The sequence below is a fragment of the Andrographis paniculata genome, unplaced genomic scaffold (assembly GCF_009805555.1).
Source record: "Andrographis paniculata isolate CXL003 unplaced genomic scaffold, ASM980555v1 Contig18END, whole genome shotgun sequence".
In the NCBI taxonomy this organism is placed as follows: Eukaryota; Viridiplantae; Streptophyta; class Magnoliopsida; order Lamiales; family Acanthaceae; genus Andrographis; species Andrographis paniculata.
In genome coordinates, this window is record NW_026137468.1 from 1,245,486 (window position 1) to 1,272,993 (window position 27,508).

A 27,508-nucleotide genomic window follows, 5' to 3' on the forward strand; every position below is an offset into this window, starting at 1 on the left:
CTTATTTGGGCGTCTAATATTATTGTCCTGACGCATCTGACAAATGTCGAATTAGTAGTATATATCAAGAGAGACCATTTATTTTCCCTTAGCATATAAAAATAAAATATTTCATCCCACAAATGATCATATTCAAACAACTTTTCAAACAAAATCAAATTCCAAAAACCCCTTAAAATTTTAAATTCAAATTTGATTGATGTTATATATATATATATATATATAAATGGTAAATACATATACAATATTATATTTTTAAAAAGTAAATATTTTATATAACTTTAAAGGAAGAAAAATAAATATATGCATATGTATACATACATAGATACTACACCATGTATAGACCCTATCCATCGAATGGGAGAATATCCTAATAAGAAAGGAAAATGCAACTTACGGTGGAATCAAGAAGTTAGCTTGGGAGGGTGTTAAAACATATCCCTTTCTTAACCAAATATGCAAATTTCTTTGCACTCAAGATTTGAACAAAGCCACACACACACATGACACATATATTATATATTTATATATAAACAGCAATGCCTGTACGTACGTAGGCTATACAAACACCCCCCAATGGATACTTCATCCGATTCCGATGCCGGAAGCGGTGCAGCACCGCCAGCAAGAAGATTGTTCGGCCGAGAAAGGCCGATACACAATGTTCTTGGCGGAGGGGAAGGTAAATTAGAATCAAAGTCATTCGATAATGCACAAAAAGAAACAGACAGATAGATAGAGCACCGCGTATATATTTATTTCATAAATCTGCAGAAAATGAATCTCACCTTTCTCGTGTCGTTGCCAGTGGCAAACGTATTGCTGTGGAGAGACATACGAGTCTCGGCTGCAATACTGATGGGGATTGCAGCACTTTGGTTCCTTTTTGAAGTTGTCGAATACAGTTTCATCGCTTTCGCCTGTCACCTCTGCATAACTACGATGCTTCTCGTCTTCATCTGGTCTTCTGCTTCCGATTTCCTCCATTGGTGAGTTCTAACAAAACTATACACAAACTTGATACAAATATGCATATATTTAGAGAGTGGAAAGAGATGTATATAGGTTGTAACTAGAATTGCTATTCTGAGTCGAGCATTTCATATTTGAACGTGACTCCAGTCTTTATTGAGCTGAGCTCAAAGTCACTTGATTGAGTAAACAAATTCAATCGAGCACAAAGCCTCAAAATATTCTATAATACTGATTATATTGTGCACTCGAAAATTATTTGAGTATTTTTTTTTTTGAACTCAAGCGTGACCTGTAACAAGCTACACTGTTAATCGAATACTAACTCTAGGACATGTTCTTTGGTTAAATTTCAGGGATCCTCCAAATATTCCCAGCATCATCTTACAAGATTCAACTATCAGGGATTTCGTTTCGACATTTCACAGAAAAACTAACCAATTCTTGGAAATCTTTCTGTTTGTTGCAACTGGAAATGATCCAAAGCTATTTTTCCTGGTAAGACATAATAAGATCTATTAAGTTAATTTTCACTTATTTATGACATAATTCATTATTGTTATTCTGTTTCTCCAGATTATAGTTTCTCTTGGGATAGTATCTGTGATAGCAAGTTCCATTGGCAGTTTAAATTTCCTGTTTTTCGGTAAGTAAGGTTAATAATAGCTTCTATTCTGACGTTAATATACGAAAGTTTTATGTGGTTGTTTTATGAAATGTTCAATAGTTAATTCTTTTCTTCTATTGCAGGCATTCTCTGCCTAGAAACTCTACCATTCCTATACGAAATGTACGAAGATGAAGTTGATAAATTCGGTGTTAAACTCAGCAGGAAGATAAAGAAATATCTGCGGAAATTTCCCAAAGATAAAATTAATTAAATACTAGCATGCCAAATCAAGACGGTGATCAGATTCAGAATACTTCATTTTTTTTTAATATACTTCTTGACACTAATAGTTTTAAGATATGCTTTTCCTGACGGAACATAAACATGAAAAACGACAAAAACAGAGGTTAAGGAAACAATTTCATAGAGGGTAGGAATTATTTATAAAGACTTCCCTGTGAAATTAGGGATTCGATGATGTTTATAAAAAGTAACAGCAGCATGCCACAAGAGTATAATCATTGCTTTTCCCAACAAACCAAATAAACATCAACTGTAGTAAAAACCCAACGATTGGAAAGATGTGTAAGCATTCTATGGTTGAATGTAATATTCTAAAGGGAAAAAAGAATTTAAGTTAAAAATACCGCAGTCCTTATCCTGCAGTTACTGAAGCTTTCTTCTTGGCTTGCAACTGTTCCATGAACTTTGGGTTAGCTTTAAGTCTCGCTTTAATTTCTGAAGTTCGAGCATCTTCCACGAGTTTCTTGGCTTTTCCAGCCTCTTCAATCAAAGCAAAAAGTGTTCTGAGGCAATCCTTTCTGTTCTCTTCCCGATGTTCAAACCTAAATTAAATGAGCAGAATGATTTATACAACAAATACAGGAAGCCCACTAGAAAGATAAGATAATCTAGAGAATAAAACTGAATAGCAATTTGTGTAGATTCAGTCAAAATTAAATGAATAGTGATTTATCATGTTGATCAGTTATGAATGGAACAACTACAGAGGTATAATCCACATGTAGCTGATTTCGGTTTTCCGAGTGTTTTTTGGGCAGCTAGCATCAAATGCAGTTACAAACAACAAAATTTAGTTATAAGAAACAAAATGCTACTGAGCGATGGATACGAGGACCTAAAAGTCTAAACCTGATCCCAAACATGCACCAGTACAGACAACGATAATTCTAAATTATGGTGAGTTACACTTGTTATTGTAAGTATGCAACGTACCTTTCACTTGTTATGGTGAGTTCATCTTTCCCAGGATTGTACCTCTTTCCAACCAATCCTTTCAGGCGCACAAACTGAGCCTTCGATAGGCCCAGTTCCTTTACAGTCACAGACAACTTAACTTTTCTATTTTTTGGATGCCATGCATCAGGACCAGGAGAAAAGACCACTCGTGTTTGCCACCTAAGGATTGGCCCCTCACCGGGTGGGTCATCCAGGTCCTTTTTGTTATCAGTCACAGCATCCTCATCAAAGTTGGGGGCTTCTGCCTCCATTAGTTTAGCACATTCAACGACCATCTGGTCTTCAAATTCCTTGAACAATGCATAACCTTCTTCAACTTCAAGCTCACCTTTTTCAACTCTATCACCTATCTCGTTAAACTTCTCTTCTATCTTCTTCTTGATATCATCTGAAAAAAAGTTCATTTAGAAGTGTAAGTAGGGGACAACAAATAAATAAAGCATTGCCAGAAATTTTGGAGAGTAAGACAATGAACCCTAATTCATGTGAGAGATGAAGATAACATAGAGCCACATTTTTAATGATCAAATCAAGTGATCAATAAAAGATTCCAAAGTGAAAATGAATCAAGGCATAAATATAAAGATTATGCCATGAAAATTTTCACTCACTTTTAATGCACATGCTATAGCAAATTTACATCAAATTCAGAAGTATATTTATAAGTGATCGAAATTGTCATCAGCATCACTGGAAAATATCTGAAAGCTTTCCATTTCATTATTTTGGTTCACCTTTGGACATGGTACGAGTACTGCAAAAGCAAATTCATACAGAAGTTCTGTTCCAGACCAGAACATAACTATTCTTCTCTTTGCATACATAACTTCAAGCATTTTGCTCATATTTTCTAAGGTCGTTGAGTTTCAAATAAAGTGTCTCACATCACAACCCATCAGAAGATAATAAACATTGCAGACCAAAACATATTGAATCTGAGAGAGAAATAATAAGCAAGAAATCACTTGATACATCAGACAATAAGATTTGCACGCACCGATTTTACCTAGGCTGGAACAAAATAGCTTGTTGTAATACCTGGTAGAAGCTTGTCATAGTTAAGCATGTCCTCCAAGATCTCTTCACACTCCTTCGTATCTCTAAGGTGACCATGCTCAATAGCTTCTTTTATCATTTCATCCCATTTTGTGTCGTCCATGTTGAAATAAGGATTATTTTCTGTCATTCTCTTTATGGAAATATCTCTGGCACTGTACAAATTATCAATTTCTTCATCAGTCTCGTGAGCAGCATCAAAATCATCTTCAAACTCTTGGTCATCAACGTCATCTATAGGCTTCATCTGAAGCTCCTCTATTAATTCATCATCGGTCTCCTCATGCTTCCTAGCAAGCTTTCTCTTGAGAAGGGACTCAAGAATTGTTGGTAGCAGCTCCTCGTTGCCATCTTTGAAATAGCTCTCTATCTGCTCTTTTAATTCTGCAAAGCAATTCATAAAAGTAATTACGTTGCAGCTAATAAGAACTTGAAACCAATCTCTTGCATCTTACAATTCCTCTATAAAAAAGTCTGATAGCAAAACAGATCATCCTCAAGCTATCGGACCAGAAACTGATTTCTCTATCAAATTGTTCATCAAAAAGATACTGTATAAAACATAAATTGAAACAAACTGATGCACAGGATGAACTATAACGGTAAAAAATGTAGGAAACAACAATTCAGCAGCAAATCTAGCCATGTCTACTCGCATTTCGTGCACTGAAACTCATCAAATACAGTCCCGTAGACAGCAAAAGGTGAAGCCAAACTTAAAGCAAGGTAAATAAACAATCAAGCGGCGAATGTGAACCTTCGTTGCAAGAACATATACACAACCTTTGTTTTTGACATCTTCTACCTCAAACTTTGCCTCCTTTTCCTCTCCGGCTACAACAGATTCAGTTTCCTTATTCGATTCCGGATCCGCCTTTCCATCTTCGGACGAGAAATACCGAACTCTCGAAGGAAAACAGCCAACATATTGCGCCTCCACAGGGACGCGATTGCGGGAATAATAACTGAGATTAGAGATTAAATACCTAGATTCGATGGTGCGAGAGGAACGGAGATTGCGAGTACATAGAACGAAATTCCTGAGCAAAACTCCTCTCATGGCGTTCTTCTCTAGGGTTTTGAGGGTTTCTGCGCAAGTTTTCAAGTTTGCAGCCTGCAGAGAAGACAACGGGATCTTCTAATTCTCAGAGGACCAGAGATCCGGGACCGGCGAAAAATTCGTGCCTGTTTACAGTTAAGGTAATTGTTGTTTTAAAATAAATTTTGGAATAATAAAAATTTATAAATATATTACTCCATTTGAATATAGTAATTATCTTTTTTTAAAAAAATTATTATTATAATATTTTTAAAGAATAATAAATACTCCGAGAATTCTCGTTTACTCTCTTAAAAATTGTTTAAGAAAGCAAATGAATTTCAATCTTTCGTTAGATATTTCAGGTGTTTTGTATGCAAATACGATTATGGTTTTATATCATTTATCTCTATTTGTTTGCTGCTTTCACCCTTTTATATTGGATTTTAAAAGATGTAATTTTGATCATTTTAATATATATTCTTTTTATGTTTATTGAAGCCATTGATTTGATGTTTTCCTATTGTTTAATTTTTTAAATGAATGAAATATATATATATATATATTTTGTTACATTTTCGGATTAATTTGGAACTTTAGAGAACAATTATAATTTGACACCGTTTTTTTTTTTTTTTTTGTCAAAATTTACTGTTTTTGTTATTTTGGGTGTGTTTGTTTGGGGGTTTGGATTTTGAGTTGGAATTTGAATAGTAAAAGTTTTGAATTTGAATAGTTGTATGATGTGATATAAATATGTGATGACGTGATGTTTTGAATGTAAAATTGATTTTTAATATAATATAAAAAATGAAAAATAGGTGTTTAATTTGATGTTTTTGGGGAAAAAAAATTGGACTAATAGTTAGAATTCTACGAACGAACACACCCAAAGTGAATTCGTACTAAATAAACCGCTAATAGAATATAATTTGACTGTTTTTTTCTAATATAGTATAATAGTTTCGGTTGAATTTTTTGTCCATAATGATCCACCTTATTATACACAATACACACCCATGTTTACGCAGCTCAAGAGCATTTAGCTCAAGTCCACGACTCAAGCCCACGGTCCACTAACCCAGGCCCTTCTGGAGGTTTGGAACCCTGAGTATAGTGTTCGGGGTGTAGCAGGAAAAGAAGCTGTACATGAAACGGTGCTCAGACGAAAGTGCTATTTCTTGGTCATTGGATCAGAAAGGGTGTGGGTATATCCTTTGTTATTTCATTCCTAAAGGCAGGATCCTCAGATCAGTTAGTATTGAGAGAGGGGTCCCTTGTTCCTTGAAAAGTTCTTTGATCTTACCTGGGATCGCAAATCCCAAGTTTGTCTATGAAGAGCGGATCGAATTGTATTAGTGTCTAGAATTGATTTCTTCTGTGTAATACTAATCGATAGGGCCTCATTGGTAAGTGCTACAAGATCTCTTGCATTGGAACCCATGGTTATGGACCCGAATCTATAGATTTCTAAAGCATTTACCTGAGTTTCCTTTTTTTTGACATAGGAGGATATACAAAAATATAAATTGAACAACTAATTTCAATTGAAATTTTGGACCAGGAAGATATGAGTGAGGGCGGTCCCGCAAAGCCGGTCAACGGAGCCTAAGGTCTTCTTTAAGCGAAGCGAGCCTAGTAAATAAGGGATATAGTCAATAAGGGAGAGAGAACTACTATTGACCTCCTTGCTTCTCTCATGTACACGCCGAGCCCCTTTTCTCCTCGGCCCACAGAGACAAAATGTAGGACTGGTGCCAACAGTTCATCTGATAAGTGAGATTTCGAGTAAGTGTTTACATAATCTTCTTCTGTCCCAAGAAATGATTCATCGAAATAATGAGTCACCATTGATATCGACACATCTGAGATCGCCAAATGTTCGGGAGTTCCTCTATTCAATCCTAAACCCTAAACCCTAAACACGCCGCTATTCGCTTCCTTCTGACAAAGGCATCTAAGGATGCGAAAGAGAGCTGGTGGGTATTGTTACTACAAGAATGTGTTTCTTATCCCTTGGCTTGTAATTGTTGCTACCAGCATCTCGTTGCCAATTGGTTCTGCCTCGACCAAGCACTACCACGGCCTCCACGACCTCCTCTATCGCTCAAACCGCGTCCTCGTGTTTTTCCTTAAGTATATATATATATATATTGAGAGAGAGGTCGTGACCATTCAATTCACTCAATATTATGTTAGTTGGGGCTGAGCCTTTAAAACCAGACTCAAAACCAATTTCATAACAATTTTTATATTTCTATAATATTTTATATAAATACCATTAAAATTTTATTATGCAACTATGACTTGTGTTTTTAGATGAATTGAATCGAATCTTAATTGAAATCCAAATGAAACGCAGTAATTTCAGTCGGAGTTAGGGGCCGGGCCGGGCCACGTTGTTGGGCAGTGTTTTAGTGTTCGGCCGGGCTAAATAGGTTAGAATGGGCTTATAATTGGGCCTTCAAATGTGGGCTGAGAGTCTTATGTGTATGATCACTTTTTGGGCCGGGCCACGTGGTTCTGTTTCGTATCCTTACCATTCAAAGTAGGACCGACTTCTCCGTAATTCTTTGAAACTATTATTTAATAAAGCAATTAATAAATTTATTATATTTCCACATTCCACCACGTGTTGGATTGGAAGGTACATACAGCACTAAACTATTTAAACAATAAGAATATAAATATATGTATATTTAATAAATGTAACATAACACCTTCTCTGGCGCTATTTGTAATTAAATTATTAATAATATTAATTATCTTATTATTAGCTAAATAAAAATAGAAAAGGTTATTTTAGTAATTAAACACGGACGAACGTGACGCCATACTTGTGACGGTGCAATGCATTTCTCAGCAATAATTTCTTTAAACAAAAAATAAAAATAAAAATTATTACCGATCGAAACCAGGCTCGACCTCGAGTCCTCGACCGTCCTCAACCGCTCTCCAAATCGGGGGGGGCGTTGAGATCCAGCGGCGGCCCCTTTCCGCCGGCCGGCGTATCTCCGGCGGCCGGAGCTTTACCGGCGGATTCTCCGCGGCTGGAAGCTGCAGAGTTCTGCAAATATTTCGCAGCCGCGCGCATCCTTCGGAGAATGGTGAAGAACTCATCGACCTCCGCCTCCGTCGGCGGCGGCTGCGATCGCCTTGCGCCGCTGGTCGGAGAATCGACCTCCGCCGCCGCCGTCGACTTCCTTTTCCTATCCATCTCTGTCGATTGCTATTTCTCTGTGCGTTACTGGTAGGTTAGTGCGCCTCTTTAATCGATGGCTCAGAGATGCTTTGAGAATAAAGGCAAATCCGACGCTTGACTTTTCAATATACAATACACATCGTCAATCATTAAATAATCGCTCTCTAGACTCGTAAGTATTCACAAAGTCCTCTTTTTTAATATACTTATGTTATTATGTTATCTCTCACAAATTTGAAAGATATAAGAGTTAAATTTGATCGCTTTTTTAATGTCAGTAATTGAGAGACAATCATTTTTCACAAAATTGGCTCTGAATTTTATTAATTTTATTTTCAAAATATGTGGTGAAATGGACATGGTAGATTAGGACATGACTGAAAGTGTAAAACATTCAAATTTTAGAAAAAAACATAATAATAATAAATTTGAGGGCATTGAAAAGTACCGTCTTCCGTTTTTCCAATAGTCAGGAAATAAAGCAAATTGCTTAGAGATATCAACATCATGACCCAGGTTTAAAACGCCAAACGCCTTTTCGGTCGAGCTTGAGTTTCTTATAAGAATTTTTCACTGTAGCTTGTGCGCCCACACATAATTTACAGACTATTGCAAAATTTTACACAATATGTATATTTAAAAAACAACAATTTAATATAAAATAATAGTAATATTACAATATTAAAATAAAATAAGTAAAAATATGAAAATTTTATTAAAAAATGAATGATAAATTTATTATTATATATCAAAAAAAGTAGTAATATTATAAATAGATAAAAGATTTTATCATAAATAGAATATATAAAAATTTACTGACAATCCAAAAAAAAATACAGACATAGTTTTAATAGATGGAGAAAATACTTTTAATATTATCGACAAATATCTCTATATCTAATATAAAAATAAAATAAAAAAAAAATTCATACTAAAAACACAACAAACTTACCTAACCGACAAAAGCAAAGCTCATTAAAAAATTTTCCTCAACAACAAAAAAAAAGAAGCAAATACATATTTTCTATTTATACTATTACATTAAAAGAAAAAAAAGGCCTAGAAGAAAGGTTCAATTAGAACTCAGTGTTCACTGTCTCTACTTGTTCAAATGACACTGGATCATGGAATACAAGATACAACCATAAAACTACTCTCAAGTATCAAAAATGAAAAGAATCCAATCCCCCCATCCGCCAAATACACCGAGGATTGGATTGGATTGGATTCGATTGGTGCATCCGCGCGGGGTGTTAGCAAATGAACCAACAATATAAAGTAGTGCAAGAAGCAATCCATAGAATTTATTGGCTCGATCACAATGCTTACATATTTAAAGATGTTTGCAACACAAGTGCTTCGTCAGCAACAAGTTTGTCACCTCTATTTTATCTCTCACACAATCATCTACAGCCCTTGTTTTCAGTTTCACAGTTAGTCCAGGCGGAGCATCTGCAAAATACACGTATATCCAATAAGGAATAGCTTGAAAGAAGCAAAAGTCATAAGCGCGTGTAACTGAATTACTACACTAAATTTACGAACAAAGATAAATTAGAAGGTGGGGGAAAGTGAATACCTTCCAGAGACCATCATTCAGATAGTGCATGTTATCCACGCCAATTCCTTTGTTGATTGTTCGACTGCATTCAAAGAAATCATTGACAAATGACATGAGGAAACAAATTTAAGATTTTTTTTTTTACATAGGAATATAGATGATGTACAATCATTTTTCTCATTCTCATCCCTTTGGTTGCTAACTTAAAATGAATCATTTATGCAGTCATACCGAATAAATCAACACAAAGATTGTATTGACATGGAATGGAATGAATATTTGTTCATTTGTGATTTCAAATTGAAATAAAAATAAGCTATTTTCTCTCACAAAACATCATATTAAAATACTATTTAAACAAAAACTCAAATAACACCCGCACTTCAAATCAATTTCAAACCACAGCCAAACAAACTCTTAACTTCTGAAAAAGCATAATCACAGCCTGATAGAACAAACAAATTTTAATCTCAACAGCGCACAGCAACTTGTGTTTTGCAAAAATGTTTTCACTATCCATGTAGCACCCCCACCTCCCCAAAAAAAAATTAAAAAAAAATAAATTCTAAAACTATTATCTAAACTGATCCTAAGTGTGGTGAGATGTTTTTTAGGAGGAAAAAAATGGGTTAGTGTAGTATGAGGTTGTGAGAACACAACCAGACACAAGAATTCTCCTCTTTTTAACAACTCAAAGTTCTGAACAAACAATTTGAAGATTTTTAACACAAATGGTAAGGCAAAAACAAAAATGTACGTGTAATTGACTTACATATCCTTTGCTGACATTTTAGTATATCCGATAGCTAGGGCATGCTGCTTTCCTTCAGCCATTATAGCCTGAGAATTGACATCAAATCGGTATTTTTAGATTAAGCAAAGGTTTCAAAATAGTAATATAAGCAAACAATGATACACAACACCAATAAATAAAGTTTTCTTATTAAAAAAACCGATCGTATAATTATTCCACCATCAAAGTACATACCACAGGGGCTTCTGCTGGTACTTCGTCATCCAATGCACCGCCAGGAGACGTAAGCCCAGGGCACATGATATTAGCACCAGAAAGAACAAATCTTATTGCCCCCCGGTCAACTTGCAGCTTCTTCATTATGTTTGGATCTGGCAATGAAAAATACACAGCAGCAATTTAACTTAAAGATACTTCGAAATCTACAAGGGATGTTTACATTTAAACTGGTGAATGTTAAGAATGGAGAAAGTCTTACACTGATGAAGAAGCCTTAGAGTTGGCATATAAGGTCCGTCACGGATGTTGAAAAATAGTGGAACATTATTAACTAGGACCAAATTCACATGGTTTGGACTACAAATGGAAAAATGAAATGTCAGAAAGGGTATTAAATAGATTAGGAAATCGATAGAAAGTAAAAACAATAACAGTTCATTCTCAGATAGAGAACAAACCATTTAGCAACAATAAGGGGTGACTTTTTTGGCAGCAGATCATCCAACACAGGTTCAAGTCCTGGGTACTGCCATAAAACTTGTGTCAAGTCAGAAGATAATAAATGAAGTAAATACTAAAATTTTCCAGAGATAATGCAAAGAAAGTAGAGGGGGTATAAAACCTCTTCTGCAATACTCTGCCGGATTTTTCGCTGTACAGATGCCTTCACTTGATTTTGGGCTGAAACTTCTTCAGATGAGAACCTTAACCACATATTAAATGGAGTAAATTAGAAAAATAAAATAAAAATTTGCCTATGCTCACTTTCGTTGTCTAAAAGAATCCATCTCCTCAAAATGTTATCTCATATGATCAAATCTGAAGTTAGTTGAATAGTTGAAACTTCACAACTGACAGCTCCTGCACTAAAAGCTTTCTTTTCTGAGTGGTTATTTTAATTCCTGATTCAACTCCCAAGTGAAAAAACAGAAATTCAGATCGGTTCATATTGAACAAAGAAAATGTGACCACTTCAAATTAGCAGACTGTATAATGCTGTCCGACTTGCAGAAAATTAGGTTCTGTCTGTTTATGTTTTCAATATTTTCAACTTTGCTTTTATCTGAGAATCTTGAATCCAATGCACAATTTTCATTTAAACTATTAAATAAAACATAACAATAACTGCAGTTTCTCTTCTCGAATTTGTTTCTGCACAAAAAGCCGAATCCGACCAAATCACGTAGGAGAAAACATACAACATTCCCCTCAACAGCAGATCCCCAAACATTAAAAGAGCTCGAATGGGGGTATTCGAACTGCCGGTGAGAAAACAGCAACCAACTAAATCACGAAAACCAAATATCTACCAACCAATAGCAAAACGATGGTGAACGAAACCAAACAAACCGTAAGCATCTGACATATACGAACTAAATTTCTAGGTTTTCCTCGCAAAAGAATAAGCAGAACTAACTTTTTGAACATTTTCACCGGGATAGCGTAGGGTTCCTGCAAGCAATCGCTACTCGATGAGGTGTTGCGATCAAGCCAAACCAGTAGCTTCAATTTGCAGCAGAAATGCTGGATTCGATCGATGCAAGCTCCCCCAACCGCGCCACTCCGGTTTGCTTCGGCTCCAGTGTCGCTGTGATAAGCTTTACGATGAACAGAACGTGAATTCAACCCCTCTTGCACGTATTTCCACAACTTTTGCCCTTTTGAGATTTTGGGCTGTAATGGGCCCAAAGTACCTTCACGTAAATTGTTTGGCCCAAAATATTGACCCAAATTGATTCACTTATAAACCCAATCTAATTTAGCGGGAGGAGCAGAATTTGATATATAATTGGCCCAATAACTAATTAAGGACTTTCAGATTTGAATTTTGATTTAAATATTTATTTGAATATAATTGTTTTCATATAAACAGTTATTTATATAATATACTATTAAAACTAAAATTTATTTTTTAATATAATGCGAAAAAAAAAAGATATTTAATTTTATATATATTTTTTTTAAAAAAATTAATGAATAGTAAAAATCTTTCAAAATTTTTCAAACAAATAACATTTGTATTCTTAAAATAGCTATTTTTATTTACTATAAAATTTAATAATTCTCAAACTAAAAATTCTATTGCATGTTCAATTTCTATTTGAATGTAATACTCCCTTCATATCAACAGTGTTCAACATTTAGTTTATATCTAATCTCTACCACACATTTTATTTTATCTCATCATCCAAATAAAAAAAATAAAATGTATATTGACAAACAATATATATTAACAAATTAATTATTATTTAACAAATATATATTAAAAAAAATAAAATATATTATTATTTAACAAACAATCTATATTAACAAACAATATATATTAAAAAAAATAAAATATCAAATTAATTATTATTTTAAAAAAATAATCAAACTTCCAAGACTCAAATAAGAGTCCTCAAATCAACAAATATATTGACAAACAATATATACTATATATATCAAATTATGAAAGCATGGCATAAAAAGTCATCCTATGTGTAGGTATAAATATATGCGTGTATTTATGAGTCCCTACATTGGCGGGAAAATTGCAGATTCTGGACCTTCCATGGTTCCTTACAATCCCAACGGCTCACGGAAGGCCAACCACTTAGCAATCTCTATTCTCTCTGTGCTTCAATAATGGGGAATCCACTGCCGATTATTATATTTGCTGAAATTTCATGTTTATCATTTTGTAGGTGTAAATTGAATTCAAGAAACTGTACAGGTTTAGGCGCCTATGTTTCAGCTAGAGATATCAGGTAATATTTTGCGTGGAATACGTGAAGATAAAAAAATTATGTTTATTAATTTGCGGTTCCGTTTATAGTTTTCTTTTTTAATGTTGTTTTTATCGTAATTGCTGCAAATTATTTGAGCGTGTTGTTTATTATTTTGCGAAATTTTGTGGAAATGCATTTGTTGATCGGGAATGCGATGGGAGTATTAAGGTTTTAGTTTGATACTACAGCAAACAATGAGTTGAGATTGTAGAATTTCATGCACATATGAACATTAAAACAGGAATTTTTTTTTTTTTTTTTTTCAATTAGGAAGTTTGATTCTTCTTACAAGTTGTATTCAAGGGCTAGAATGTGAAGAAATTTCCGTTAAAGAGTTTGTTTTTGTTAGCATTAAGTGCGTGAATTGGGGCGTGGTATTTTGGTTCTTAATTTACAATCCTCTGCAGGTATCCTTTGCCATTCAAAATTCGGCTAATTGAGAAAATTTAATTCCTCTGTATGATTTTCACTTACTTGATGATTGATTCTGAGGTTTGAGAATCAGCATGCTTTATTGTGCTTTAAAAGGGATTACAGGAATTTTATTTGGATGTGGAGTTATGGATATGTTGATCAAGGAATACAAGAATTCTAAGACAGTATAATGCAGTTTTGTATCTTCTGTGTGTGTCTGGTTGTTGGTTTATAAATTTAATGAAGTAGAATGATCTCAGACATATCAGATGAAGCATTGTGCGCTGATTATGAATTCAAAGTTTGCTACTTATCTATCTCTTTTGAACTCTAAAGAAAGTTTCTATATCTTGTCAAATCAGTGAGTATATACCCATTGAAGCTATTCAAAGGATCTTCTTGGAATTTATGGTCACGTTTGGTCTTCATATTTGGCTCTTCGCATCGAAGATTTCTGCCATCATAGGTATTTATTGTCTTTGCATGGTTTCATCTGTTTAGTTAGGGAAAGTTGTTGAAATGTATTAATATGTGGTAGTTCGAAAAGGGATATAAATGTTAATGTGAATCAAATTCTCTAATAAAATGAATGGTTTTGCATTTTAATGTGTTCTGAAAAGTATTCTGGACGAGAAGAACAAATTAGTTTTATAATAGACCGAATCCACTAAAGTCTTGAATGATACATTGTAATATACTCTGAATTTACTACACACCTAGATCAGCTAAATACTATAATTGAAATAGAATGTCATGTATTGAGATTAATGTCTTCATATATCATCAATTCTTTACATATATCATCTTCACGCTATTTCAATTAGTGCCTAAAAAATGACGTAAACATCATCAAAATGCAAAAACATCAAGTTCTAGTATTCCACAATTGAAAAGGAGAGAAGCACATCTATATATATAAGGTAAAAGTAAAATATAAAAGTAAAAACAGAAGTTGTATAGTATGGATTACAATATTTCTGTGAGATTTATTTATTAAAAAAATTATTCTATTTTTGTAGTTCTAATTAAATAATTGTAATAATAATGTAATTAGCTAGTTTGGTTCTGATTTTTCATGATTGTATTAAGCTACTGCATTTGTATTTTTTGGTCTATTCTATCAGAGTTTATGCAATGGATCAATCAATGAGAGATTTTCCTCGATTCAGCAGAAGTTCTTCCATCAATAGTGATGTGTTTGAACCCACTTCAAGCAATAGTGGTAAGACTAATTACACAAAGCACTGTAGTTGTTGTTTGCTCTAGTAGCAAGTTTAAAATATTCTAGATTTAACTTCTTTTTCCTTTTGTCATTGATGCGGCTTCAACAGCTATGCAGCGGGCAAGTTTGGTAGGATGGTTAAATAGTATTCTTCCTGATCTTAGATTGCCACTGAACGCTTCAGATGAAGAATTTCAGTCAGTATTAGCAGATGGATTCGTCTTGTGCCGAATACTTAACAAACTAAGACCTGGTTCTGTGGCTGAGGTAGCTAGACTTATTCCATTGTGTTAGCTGTTTTTGAAGCAGAGATGACCGGTATTTGATATAGTTCCTTTATTACTTTTTAGTCTGGTGATTCCAGTCATAACACACAATCAGGCTCATACAATGTCCAAAGATTTTTAACAGCAATGGATCAAATGGGCTTGCCAAGATTTCAAGAATCAGACCTGGAAAAGGTAGTGTAGTTAATTATTAAATTAAAAATATCAGACTCTATATTGCTCAATAAACTGTTTTGAGTTCCATTTAGTCACAACCATACTTAATCTTGTGATTTCCTCAATTGATAGTGTCTTTTCATTGTGTGAAGGGATCTATTAAGCCTGTTCTGGATAGTCTTCTTGTACTACAAACACAGTTTACGAATTTTGGGAGAATTAGTGGACATGAAGCCAGTTTAAGATTGAAATTTACAGGAGACGCCACTGGAACTCTTACTAGTGCTTCTAGGGACGAATTCATTCTATCACTCTCTTCCTCTCCCTATCGGGGGGACAAGTGGAGAGTTGATTCTGCAGTGGGACCCAGAACAACAGGTACTTTTCATTACTTCTCATCCCTCTTTAGAGTATATGTTTGATATGTGACAAATTTGAATCTCATGTATGTAAGTTTTCAAGCTATTGATGTCATATTCTAGGAATTATATCAAGAGCTTGTACATATGTAAGTATGATAATGTGTTATATTTGGAAATATTTATATTATAATATTATAATGATACTATTTGCCTTATTTGAGATATTTTTAGAATTATTGATTTAATTAGACATATTTTATGCCATTTTAACTTTAACTTATAAGTAGCTTTTTATGAAATAAAATTTGTTGTGTACAAGCTAATAATCTACATATGCTATGTGTGTCTATTTTATATTTTTATTTTATATATATGTTTTATTAATATATCTTATGTATTGAGATTAATTTAGTATGTGTTGTTTGGACAACATATTGTATTTGTATTATACTAATATATATTTTGTGCTATTGGTTTATACATATCGTATGCTCTTGGTATATACTTTATATGGTATCAGCATTGTGCAGACTAATTATAGTCGGCACAGTAACAACCACATCTTGATAGATTTAAGCTTAATCTTTTCTTTCCCCCCTTATGTAGAACCATCAGCTGCCCTTATAAATCATGTTGGCCACAAGTTTCATGAAGTCTTTCAGCTAAAACAAGGGTCTTACATGGATCTTCCTGCTGCAACGATATCGGAAATGATGAAATCAAACAGCTTGGATGTGAGTATGTGAAGTCTTACTTACTGATTCTTAGAATTCTGTTAATGTAGTTCCAATAAATTACACTTCTGTCATAATGGTATAATTTTATCTCGTACAGAATGCCCCAACCCAGTCACTATTAAGCGTTGTCAATGGTATTTTGGATGAAAGCATCGATAGGAAGACTGGAGAAATACCTCATGTATGATGATACATTTCAGAGAATAGTAACAGTTGTTGCATTTTATTATGTTTCAACTCTCATGTAAAGTTCTAACAATTGCTCCTTCGTTTCATGTAACAGCGAGTTGCTTGCCTACTGAGGAAAGTGGTTCAGGAGGTTGAACGAAGGATATGTACTCAAGCAGAACATTTGAGGACGGTAATGTATTGTGATATACTAAAATTATATGTTGTTTGTCTATTTTTATTAGGTAAATCAGCATGCCTTTATGTTGGTAGTATGTTGAATGAAATCATTTTTTATCTAACCCTCAAACTAGGGATGTCTCATCACTTAGATTTCGCTTAACAAAATCATCCAGTATGATAGTTTCGATGAACAACATATGAAATATAAAATAACAATAAAAAATTTATATTAATATAGTATAAATAACCGTAAAATATGTACGGTCAATCGATCATACAATACATTACCATTGACTTCAGCACAATGTATGTGTTCATACAACGGTAACGGTAGAATATGAATTGTCAACACTTAGTTTGTTTTAGCATGTTTTGTTAGTTGAAACAATGTGATCTTTATCTTATTTTTCATTTGCCTATTAGAGTAATATGCAGAATCAATTCCCTAACAATTTCCTAGTGGTACTGATTATCAGCTTGGCCATTTTTATGATTGGTTTTTACAGCAAAACAATCTTTTTAAAGCACGTGAGGAGAAATATCAATCAAGAATTAGAGTATTGGAAGCCCTTGCTGCAGGGACTAGTGAAGAGACCCAGGTATAATGAAAAATATAATTTCAATATTTTCCACATTCATATCGATCCCATGTTTTTGGCATTTTAACTAAAGTAATATTTTTATTTTCATAAGAGAAATTATTTTTTCAGATTGTCAAGAACCAACTCCAGCAAATTAAGGTACACTTTACAACTTTGAATTTTGTTTCATCTTCTTCACGTTCATTGTCCCACTTTCTTCTACAACCGTAGAATATGGTAATGCACCCTAAAAAATTAGCATAATCGCAAATTGAATTAGCGACTTGCATTGTTTTTGCAATTTTTTTTTTGTAATATATTTTTTAACCCTTATTATATAATTGGCTAAAATATGACCGAGTTGGACTTTACTTAAGAAAAGGGAAACAATGGTTTTTATGCTATTTTCACTTGGAAGTTTTTTTTTTTCAATTAATTGTTTTTGTGCTCATAATATTTTAATCTCTGCAGAACGAGAAGAACAAAATAGAAGAGGAAAAGAAAGTGGAGGATCAAAAAGAGAAAATCAAAACTAATCAACAGATAACAAATTTGAAGCAACAACTAGAGTGTTCGAAGAATGACACTAAAGAGAAAAAGGACTTACAGAGCAGAGATGTAGAAGTTGTAAAGCTCATGAATGAGAAAGATGACCTCGACAAAGAGATAGCAAGTTTGAAACAACAATTGCAGTGTTTGAAAGCCAAAACAGAAGACAGTAGTAATGAAATGAAGAATCAAGATATTGTAAGGCTGATGAAAGAGAACGATGATCTCAACCAGGAGATTGCAAATTTGAGGCAACAGTTGGAGTGTTCAAACAGTAATACGGAAGAGAAAAAGGAAGAGAAGGATCAGAATATGGAAAAATTGATGAAAGAGAATGATAAGCTCAATCGAGATATAGTAAATTTGAGGCAACAGATGGAGAGTTCTACGAATAAAACAGAAGAGAGAAAAGAAGCACAGGATCAAGATATGTTAAATGTATTGAAAGAGAAAGAGGATCTCAATAAAGAGATAACAAAACTGAGGCAACAGATGGAGAATTCTAAGAGCAAAACAGAAGAGAGAAAGGAAGCAAAGGATCAAGATATGGTAAATGTGTTGAAAGAGAAAGAGGATCCCAATAGAGAGATAACAAATTTGAGGCAACAGATGGAGAGTTCTAAGAGCAAAACAGAAGAGAGAAAGGAAGCAAAGGATCAAGGTATGGTAAATGTGTTGAAAGAGAAAGATGATCTCAGTAGAGAGATAACAAATTTGAGGCAACAGTTGGAGAATTTGAAGAAAAGAGCAGAAGAGAGAAAGACAGAAAATGATCAAGATACAGAAAAATTGATAAAAGAAAATCATGATCTCAATAAAGAGATAGCAAATTTGAGGCAACAAATAGAGATTTCAAAAAAGAAAGTGGAAGAGAGAAAGGAAGATAAAGACCAGGATATGTTGAAGCTAATGAAAGAAAATGATGATCTTAATAGAGAGATAGCAAAGTTGAGGCAGCAAATAGAGAGTTCGAAAAACAAAACTGAAGAAAGAAAGGAAGAGAATGATCAGGGTATGGAAAAACTAATGAAAGAAAATAATGATCTCAATAGAGAGATAACAAATTTGAGGCAACAAATGGAGAGTTCGAAAAACAAAATGGAAGAAAGAAAGGAAGAGAATGATCAAGATATGACAAAACTGATGAAAGAAAATGATCTTAACAGAGAGATAGCAAATTTGAGGCAACAAATAGAGAGTTCGAAAAACAAATCGGAAGAAAGAAAGGAAGAGAATGATCAAGATATGACAAAACTAATGAAAGAAAATGATGATCTTAACAAAGAGATAGCAAATTTGAGGCAACAAATAGAGAGTTCGAAACACAAAATGGAAGAAAGAAAGGAAGAGAATGATCAAGATATGGCAAAACTGATGAAAGAAAATGATGATCTTAACAGAGAGGTAGCAAATTTGAGGCAACAAATAGAGAGTTCGAAAAACAAAACGGAAGAAAGAAAGGAAGAGAATGATCAAGATATGGCAAAACTGATGAAAGAAAATGATGATCTTAACAGAGAGATAGCAAATTTGAGGCAACAAATAGAGAGTTTGAAAATCAAAACGGAAGAAAGAAAGGAAGAGAATGATCAAAATATGGCAAAACTAATGAAAGAAAATGATGAGCTTTGCAGAGAGATAGCAAATTTGAGGCAAGTTGTGGAGGATTTGAAGAACAAAGCAGAAAAGGGAGAGTTGAAGGATAAGGATATTGAAAATTTAATGAAAGAAAAAGAGAATCTCAATCAAGAGATAGCAAATCTGAGGCAACAACTTCAAAGTATGAAGGATAAAACAGAAGAGATCGAGAAAATGAGGCAGCAAGACGTGGAAAAATTGGTTAAAGAAAAAGATGAACTCAGTCAAGAAATGGAAAGTTTGAAGCAAAACATGGAAGTGGATAGAAAATCAAGTGAAGAAAAATTATCGACAATGGCAGCTGAAGCTGAAAAAACTCAACGTGAGCAAGAGGAGAAACTAAAGGAAATGGAGACATTGCTAACAGAGGCAAGAAATAAAGCGAAAATGCTCGAGGCATCCTTAGAAGAAAAGGCTAAACAATGGAACAAGAAAAATCATATTTATCATATATTCACAGACTTTCAGCTTGGTGCTCTTCGGGTATGCTATATGAGGTTTCATCATTTTTTCTCTGTACATTTACTAAGCTTATAAGTTCTAACATTTATCGATGAGTTTATTTTCACAGGAACTAAGATTTGCATCACAATATATCCAGCAAGAGATTGCCAGAACAAAAGAAAGCTATTCGGAAGAATTTGTGACATTAGGTAATTCCCTTTTTCGAGACACCATTTGATTTGGCTAAAACATAAGAAAGAACAATAAACATCTCTGCTGGAACAGGATCTAAAATCAAGATACTGGATAATGCGGCAAAAAATTATCATCCACTCCTTGCTGAAAATCGAAAGCTGCATAATGAACTACTAGAGATAAAAGGTACCAAATTATTTTTGGCACGGTTATATCTTGAACATGAATTATATATAGTGAAACAATTCCTTATTTCTTCATTTGAATAGGAAATATAAGAGTCTTTTGTCGAGTGAGGCCATTCCTTCCGGGGCAGAAAGGAAAACAAACTATTGTTGAGTACACTGGTGAGGATGGAGAGTTAATAGTTACGAATCCTGCTAAAAAAGGAAAGGAAGGTCGCCGTTCTTTCAAGTTCAATAAAGTGTACGGTCCGACTGCAACACAAGGTTTCGATCTTCTGATGCATGCTATCGTGACCTGGTCCATTCACTATTACTTATTTTTATTGGCTCATATGTTATTTCAACGCCTGCAGCTGAAGTATTTTCAGACATACAACCATTAATTCGATCGGTTGTGGATGGATACAACGTGTGTATCTTTGCCTATGGCCAGACCGGTTCCGGGAAAACCTATACAATGGTATATAACTATACCTTACCATTTGTTACATTGCCCATTTTACTTATATTGCCTTATGATGTACTCTCGTGTAGACCGGTCCCGATGGAGCAACTGAAGAACAATACGGTGTCAATTACCGGGCTCTAAATGATCTTTTTCGCCTTTCACAAGGTAGGGAAAGCACTTTCTCATATGAAGTTTCCGTCCAAATGGTGGAGATATACAACGAACAAATTCGCGATTTGCTCACTAGTGATGGTGCTCAAAAGAAATATCCTTTTTCGAATCTAGATGTATATGCATCATCTTATTCGATTTTTTTGTTTTGACATATTACTAATTCTTGTGACATGAAAGACCTTGTTTCCCTTGATTTCTGTTGCACGCTCGGCGTCTTAAACAGCTCAAAACCCAACGGTTTGGCTGTCCCGGATGCAAGTATTCAGCCCGTCAACTCGACCTCAGATGTAATGTCACTAATGGACATTGGCCTAAATAACAGAGCAAAAGGTTCCACTGCCATGAATGAAAGAAGCAGTAGATCACACAGGTAATTGTACCAAAAATGCAAACTCCTTTTTTTCGTCGTCATTACTCACTATCTTTACTAAACTCATATATAAAGATATTACTAGAGCTTATGCAATGCATCTATGCAGTATTGTCTCCATTCATTGCACCGGAACTGATCTAAAGAGCGGCTCGTCTCTACGAGGTAATCTTCATTTAGTAGATCTTGCAGGAAGTGAAAGAGTAGATCGTTCGGAGGTGACGGGTGACCGCCTTAAAGAGGCACAACATATAAACAAATCCTTAGCCGCACTCGGGGATGTCATATTTGCTTTATCACAAAAGAACAACCATGTTCCTTATCGAAACAGCAAGCTAACACAAGTCCTTCAGAGTTCACTAGGTATGGTTTTAACTTCATATGGTCCTAGAGGTTCCATTTTTGCTCTAATATATTCCGATTAACTATAAGCATCTAAACGTCTTTATAAAATAATGCCGTAAGGGAGGCTGTTATTGTGCTGACAGCATACAATATATATATATATATATATATATAACATCAGCATATGGGCTATAAATTAACAACGCAAGATATATATTAATATAATACAAATATAACATATGACTTGACAATATATGATAATAGTTTTTTTACAGTCTAAAATTGCAATCCAACATTCATAACTTGTCTACGTGACAATGCAGGAGGTCATGCAAAGACACTTATGTTCATCCAGCTTAATCCTGACATTGATTCGTATACCGAATCCGTAAGTACCTTAAAATTTGCTGAAAGAGTTGCTGGAGTCGAGCTCGGTGCAGCTAAAAGCAACAAAGACGGCAAGGATGTAAGGGAATTGATGGAACAGGTACGCTCCTTCACATAAAACTACTCAAACAACCAAAAGCGATCGACACTTTGTCCACAAGCTTATTTTCATATGCATTGTTAGGTTGCCTCTTTGAAAGATACTATAGCAAAGAAAGACGAAGAAATCGAGACGCTACAGCAGACGAAAGATTCTACTTGAGCTAGTGAAGACAGTCAAGGTAATTAGGATCTACATTATTTTGCAACATTTCCAGCAATCAAGAAATGTTCTTGGGGCAGAGAGAGAGAGAGAGAATTAGAAAACTTGATAAAAAGGTATTCTTCTGCGGTTTGTTTGGTTACGGTTTGAAATTGATTTAAAATGGGCTGTTATTCGATTTTCTTCTTAAATAGTATTTTGATCTAATATTTTGTGTGGGAAAATAATGTATTTAAATTTAAGTCTGTACATGATGAAAAATGTGACTTTAATTGTGTTCTTTTTTCTACGGCTACAGATAACTGGTGGCTGTAAAGAGGTCACTCCAGCTCGGGACAACCCGAGCAAGCCAAGATCATCGATGATGAGTAAGTACATACATTCGATTACCATTTTAGAAGTATGTCAGAGAAACTCTAAACTACGTAAGTTGATCTATACATTATGCCTAATTTTGACACGAACAGTCGATCAAACTCACAAGAATAGTTCTATTTTCCGGAACTCAATTGTAACCGGTGAAGAAATCGACTAAGGAGTCTCCCTAGGACTCAATCTGGTATGGATATATGCATAACATTGATCATATTATGAATTTTTGGATAGGCAAATTTTGTTTATTAGTTCAATCAGGAAATTTGTAAAATTTGTTGTTTCATGAAATTGGATAGAAAGTTTTGAAGTGTGTACAAAAGAAAGGAGGGTAATGTATTTTTTTTTTTGTAGATGTAAATAATACTTCCCTATGTACTTAGTAGATATACATTTGTTTTTTTATATAATTTTTATTGTCTTTTAATTTTAATTTATCTTAATGATATTGATATAAATAAGTATAAAATTTAAACTATTTATACTGTATAGTGTATTCGAACTTAGGGAAAATATATATTTTGTGTTTGAATGAACAAAATGATACCATATATACCTTTGAATAAGCAAATGGAGTGAATATGAGATTTTAAGTTATTTCACACATTTATATATTAGGTCTATTATATTCTAAATATTATTTATGTAAGTTGAAAATGAATAAATCATTATTCCAAAAATATTTGTATGTTATTTAATTAATTCCTTACATCGATCATATTTTGTATGAAGTTCAGTAGATTTATAATGTGGTTTAATATATATATATATATGTAGTCAATAAAGTTATACGATGATCTAAGAGTTTTTTATTCTTTAGTATGTAAATATTTAATAAATTTACGATGTTGTTTAATATAAGTATACTATAGTTCTATTTTTGTGGTGTTTTTTCTTTTTCGTAAATCATTAAGATTTATTATTTTATCTTATAAAATATTATATCTAACAATTATTTAAACATAAAGACCACACACAAATATAAATTAAATACATTCTTTATTTCAAAATATTTATGTCATTATTCAAATAATTTAGTACAGCTTATATTTTCAATTAATATATTTTATGTACGTTTAACAAAACAACACATATTATATATAGAGGTAAAAATGATAATATCTCAAAATCAATGTCTGTTGTGTGATGAACTACTCAATTTAATAATGTCAAATATCTCAATAATTAAATTGATTAGATACAAAATCCATATGACAACAACGTATGCATGTATGCGTATATATATATGATTCGATAAATGGATAGCATATTATATATATAGATATATATATTTGACAATATTTTAATTCCTGTATTCTTAAATTTTTCAATTTTTTTTGCAATTTTTATATATTAGTGGGTATTACAATTTAAAATTTTCATTCTTCATATATTTAGTGGGCACACATAGAGTTTACAATTTTTATGCGTTAGTGGATATTACATGTTTGAAACTTTTATAATCAATTCTGTAATCATACATGTACTAGCTTTATTTCATAAAGAATGATAAATAACTATGCTGCCCAATAAAATTACACAAACAGTTACACAATTGTATTAAAACAGTACAATTGTTTGGTTTCAAGAAGCTGAAAAGGCAATCAACAATTTCAAACAATATACATATATATATATATATATAAATATTATTCAATTCAATCAATCCAATTATCATCTCACATGATGCAAGTCCAAAAGATCATTGGGACCCCCATCACTTAGAACTAATTAATATATATATATAAAAAAAACCCCATTCTCCACATGCTCAATAACTAACTATATAAATAAATAAAAACTTGTAGCATTAAACTAACCATGTCTAAGTCAATAATCAGGCCATATTTTGACATCATCAACAACTTAAATCATAATTAAGACACATGGAAATTTCTGTATCCCACATATCATTTCACACAATAATATACATATACATATATATATATATATAATTAGCTACCCACAAAATAATTTGTCACAAAACAATAATGTTCCCATCCAAAACATTAAAATGGATCCTTGAAATGATTTCACAATCATTGCCAAGATTGTAATATTACTCAAACTACTAAAGAGAATAGACAATAAAGTTTCAAAGGTTCAATCAAATACTGGCATTTACAGTGAAGGTTCATGAAGTTGACATAGTCGCGCGATAAGTGTTCATATTGTACACTCGGAGCGACATAACAGAGACGAATGTCTACAACCCAATATAGGGATTATTTCCCCTTTTTCCATGGGCGAGTTTATCTTATTTGAACAAACACTAATCCTCACATCTCATCATCATATATTCACAGAAGATATTCGACTGCCTCACAGGGAGGGAACACGCTCAGAATTTTCTTGTTTAGATCATGACATATGTACACTATGGAACTAATGGTTTCTCTTTATCGAAATTAGTTTGTTATTGGCGGCATTCGTACCTCTGAAGATGCAGCAAGCTTTGAAGTTGGGTTCTCTGTCTAGGCTATGGCAGAGAGCCTGCTGCCTCCATGACAGTCGAACCCTTCGATCCTCACAGCAGGTTTGGAACCAAATTTGGTCTCGACACAACCTCCACAAGTGCGATTAGATGATGATGGTGTTTCACGCATAGGGTATGAAGAGTAGCCATTGTTGTTCCCAAACTTTTCATCATGAATAACAGGGTTTGAAACCCGGCCTGGTGGTGTCCCGGCAAAAAAGGGCGGGGATGAGGCTACCTGAAAGCCTGACCTTTCTGAAGTGTAGCTCCCCTGAAAATACAGAAAATTAATGAGCTCAACTGCAGTCGTAAAAATAAAATTAGGACTTGAATCTCATGGAGCAGTTACGAGAGGGAAAAAGGCAAGAATACCACACATATTATGTCCTAATGAATACTCAATTTATACGCTGTTTTCTTCGGAGCCCATGTTGGTTACAGTAAATGCAATGCCAAAAAAATAAGGTGGAATCTCTAAATTTGCTTTCTATTTCATTAATTCTATTAAAATAATAGTGGTTAATAATCATATCATTTAGTTGATGCAAATGTTTTTCAGAAGTTTCTCTCAAATTAGCTGCAGATTTTACATGACTTCTATTTTAAGTGTCTCGGGTAATATAGTTCTCACCAAATCCCTTAGAACCAATCACACAACAAGCTATACAAACCACTATAGGCAGGGTTGTGTAAAGTGCCACAACAGCCAACAATTGGTCGTGTATGCATTGGAGCAATTACAAGAAACAAGGCTAATTACAACTAAAAACTTACGTCTAAAGGATTTAAAAGGGTCTAAATGGTACTTATTGTATTAACTAAGCTTAGGCTGTTATAAATTCTCAAATGGTGTTCATAAATCACCAGAAAGGGACCGTTAATCTTACGCAAATGATGTAAATAAGGTAAAACTAGAGAAATATTGAATTTACCTTCATTCGAATTATATCAAGAAGCTCCATTCCCACTTTTGCGTCACATGCCTCGGGTTGTTGACTACAATTTCAAGTAAAAAAAGAAAAAAACAAAGTTGTAAAGCTAATATTTGGCGTAATTTATTGAATCAATCGAAATTCAAACTACCTTCCCGCGAACATCATTATTACAACATTAATACCTTCTTTTTATTGTACAATAACTATTCTACATTCACCTATTTTTATTCATATGCAAATATGCCCATATTCATCAAACCCTAAAACCACTGCCACTCTATTCACAATAGCATCATCCCATCACAATACAGCAATATATACATGAACAATCAAATTAATTTATGTTAAAAACTTATATTCATAGGTGCGATTGTTATCCAAATCAACAAAAACTAGACAATCTGTTTTTAAAAAAACAACACAGTACCAAAACATCCCAAAAAAAAAAAAAAAACGATTGAAGTCGCAAAAAACTGCTATAGAAACTATACGATTATCAAACAGGAAGGTTAGCAGGATCCTACTTGATGTAGAGCAAGCGCGGGGATTGTCTCAGAGGCTCGTGCAGTTGAAGAGGCGCGCCAATCCTCCGAGGCTTGGGGCAAACGACGCCGTCCACAACGCAACCTCTCACCATGGCCGTCTGTTGGTATCCCCACCTGTTCATCTCTCGCCTCTCTTACTGCTCCCGCAACACAAATCCAAAGCCTAACGAAATTGAAATTTCCATTACCTCTCTACAAAACACCACACCGCTCAAAATAATCCACCAGCACTCACAACGCAACGCAAACACAAATCCAAAACGTGTGGAAACAAAATTTCCACCATTACATCTCTATAAAAACACCACAGCGCTCAAAATCATCCACCGGTACCCACCCAAACACACACTGACACCACAACCGACACAAACAAACAACCGATCGAACAAATAGCCTAGAAATAGACACAAATCGACGGACAAAGCAAGGAACAGTACCTGGAGATTTCCGCGGAAGGTTGATCCTCTCCTCTTCTTCCAGGCGAGGAAATCCGAAGGAGCAGCAGATGAGAGAGTCTGAAGAGGTTTCGGGAAAAGAGAGAAGAAACGGAAAAGTGGGAATGGATGACGATACATAGGCATAGCGAGAGATGGGAGAGCGACTCACGTGCAGATCACATGCGGCGTATCGGT

General features: G+C 33.9%; 6 protein-coding genes across 7 annotated transcripts; 3 read left to right on the forward strand and 3 right to left on the reverse strand.

Annotated features, from left to right (window-relative positions):
• Window positions 1-569: 569 nt before the first annotated feature.
• On the forward strand, window positions 570-1,869 carry LOC127239749 (reticulon-like protein B9). The gene is made up of 5 exons (XM_051258046.1): window positions 570-682; window positions 809-989; window positions 1,329-1,470; window positions 1,549-1,618; window positions 1,723-1,869. Exons 1-5 carry the CDS (start codon window positions 577-579, stop codon window positions 1,851-1,853), a joined length of 630 nt encoding a protein of 209 aa, XP_051114003.1. The 5' UTR covers window positions 570-576; the 3' UTR covers window positions 1,854-1,869.
• Window positions 1,870-2,228: 359 nt separating this feature from the next.
• On the reverse strand, window positions 2,229-5,072 carry LOC127239741 (uncharacterized). The gene is made up of 4 exons (XM_051258033.1): window positions 4,682-5,072; window positions 3,881-4,282; window positions 2,819-3,230; window positions 2,229-2,427 (listed from the first exon to the last, which is right to left on the reverse strand). The coding sequence occupies exons 1-4, from the start codon at window positions 4,956-4,958 to the stop codon at window positions 2,238-2,240; spliced, it is 1,281 nt and encodes a 426-aa protein (XP_051113990.1). The 5' UTR covers window positions 4,959-5,072; the 3' UTR covers window positions 2,229-2,237.
• A 4,134-nt stretch (window positions 5,073-9,206) lies between these two features.
• On the reverse strand, window positions 9,207-12,321 carry LOC127265944 (uncharacterized). 2 transcript variants are annotated; one of them, XM_051295990.1, is made up of 8 exons: window positions 12,091-12,321; window positions 11,296-11,377; window positions 11,132-11,199; window positions 10,933-11,030; window positions 10,689-10,825; window positions 10,473-10,540; window positions 9,719-9,782; window positions 9,207-9,591 (listed from the first exon to the last, which is right to left on the reverse strand). In XM_051295990.1, the coding sequence occupies exons 1-8, from the start codon at window positions 12,099-12,101 to the stop codon at window positions 9,574-9,576; spliced, it is 546 nt and encodes a 181-aa protein (XP_051151947.1). In that variant the 5' UTR covers window positions 12,102-12,321; the 3' UTR covers window positions 9,207-9,573. The 2 variants fall into 2 exon arrangements, with proteins under 2 accessions (XP_051151947.1, XP_051151955.1); XM_051295998.1 differs by lacking the exon at window positions 12,091-12,321 and having other exon boundaries at window positions 11,296-11,388.
• Window positions 12,322-14,238: 1,917 nt separating this feature from the next.
• LOC127240403 (kinesin-like protein KIN-14K) lies at window positions 14,239-15,468 on the forward strand. Its single transcript, XM_051259078.1, has 3 exons — window positions 14,239-14,321; window positions 14,980-15,077; window positions 15,187-15,468. Exons 2-3 carry the CDS (start codon window positions 14,990-14,992, stop codon window positions 15,369-15,371), a joined length of 273 nt encoding a protein of 90 aa, XP_051115035.1. The 5' UTR covers window positions 14,239-14,321; window positions 14,980-14,989; the 3' UTR covers window positions 15,372-15,468.
• A 1,081-nt stretch (window positions 15,469-16,549) lies between these two features.
• Window positions 16,550-23,236, forward strand: LOC127240387 (kinesin-like protein KIN-14C). The gene is made up of 16 exons (XM_051259054.1): window positions 16,550-16,616; window positions 16,717-16,800; window positions 16,903-16,980; window positions 17,477-17,569; window positions 17,681-17,710; window positions 18,023-20,221; window positions 20,310-20,391; window positions 20,468-20,563; window positions 20,647-20,826; window positions 20,916-21,022; window positions 21,097-21,275; window positions 21,390-21,554; window positions 21,664-21,917; window positions 22,223-22,386; window positions 22,471-22,567; window positions 22,847-23,236. The coding sequence occupies exons 1-15, from the start codon at window positions 16,563-16,565 to the stop codon at window positions 22,546-22,548; spliced, it is 3,843 nt and encodes a 1,280-aa protein (XP_051115011.1). The 5' UTR covers window positions 16,550-16,562; the 3' UTR covers window positions 22,549-22,567; window positions 22,847-23,236.
• A 1,756-nt stretch (window positions 23,237-24,992) lies between these two features.
• Window positions 24,993-27,471, reverse strand: LOC127240395 (uncharacterized). Its single transcript, XM_051259067.1, has 4 exons — window positions 27,314-27,471; window positions 26,856-27,039; window positions 26,329-26,392; window positions 24,993-25,667 (listed from the first exon to the last, which is right to left on the reverse strand). Exons 2-4 carry the CDS (start codon window positions 26,996-26,998, stop codon window positions 25,395-25,397), a joined length of 480 nt encoding a protein of 159 aa, XP_051115024.1. The 5' UTR covers window positions 26,999-27,039; window positions 27,314-27,471; the 3' UTR covers window positions 24,993-25,394.
• Window positions 27,472-27,508: the final 37 nt, after the last annotated feature.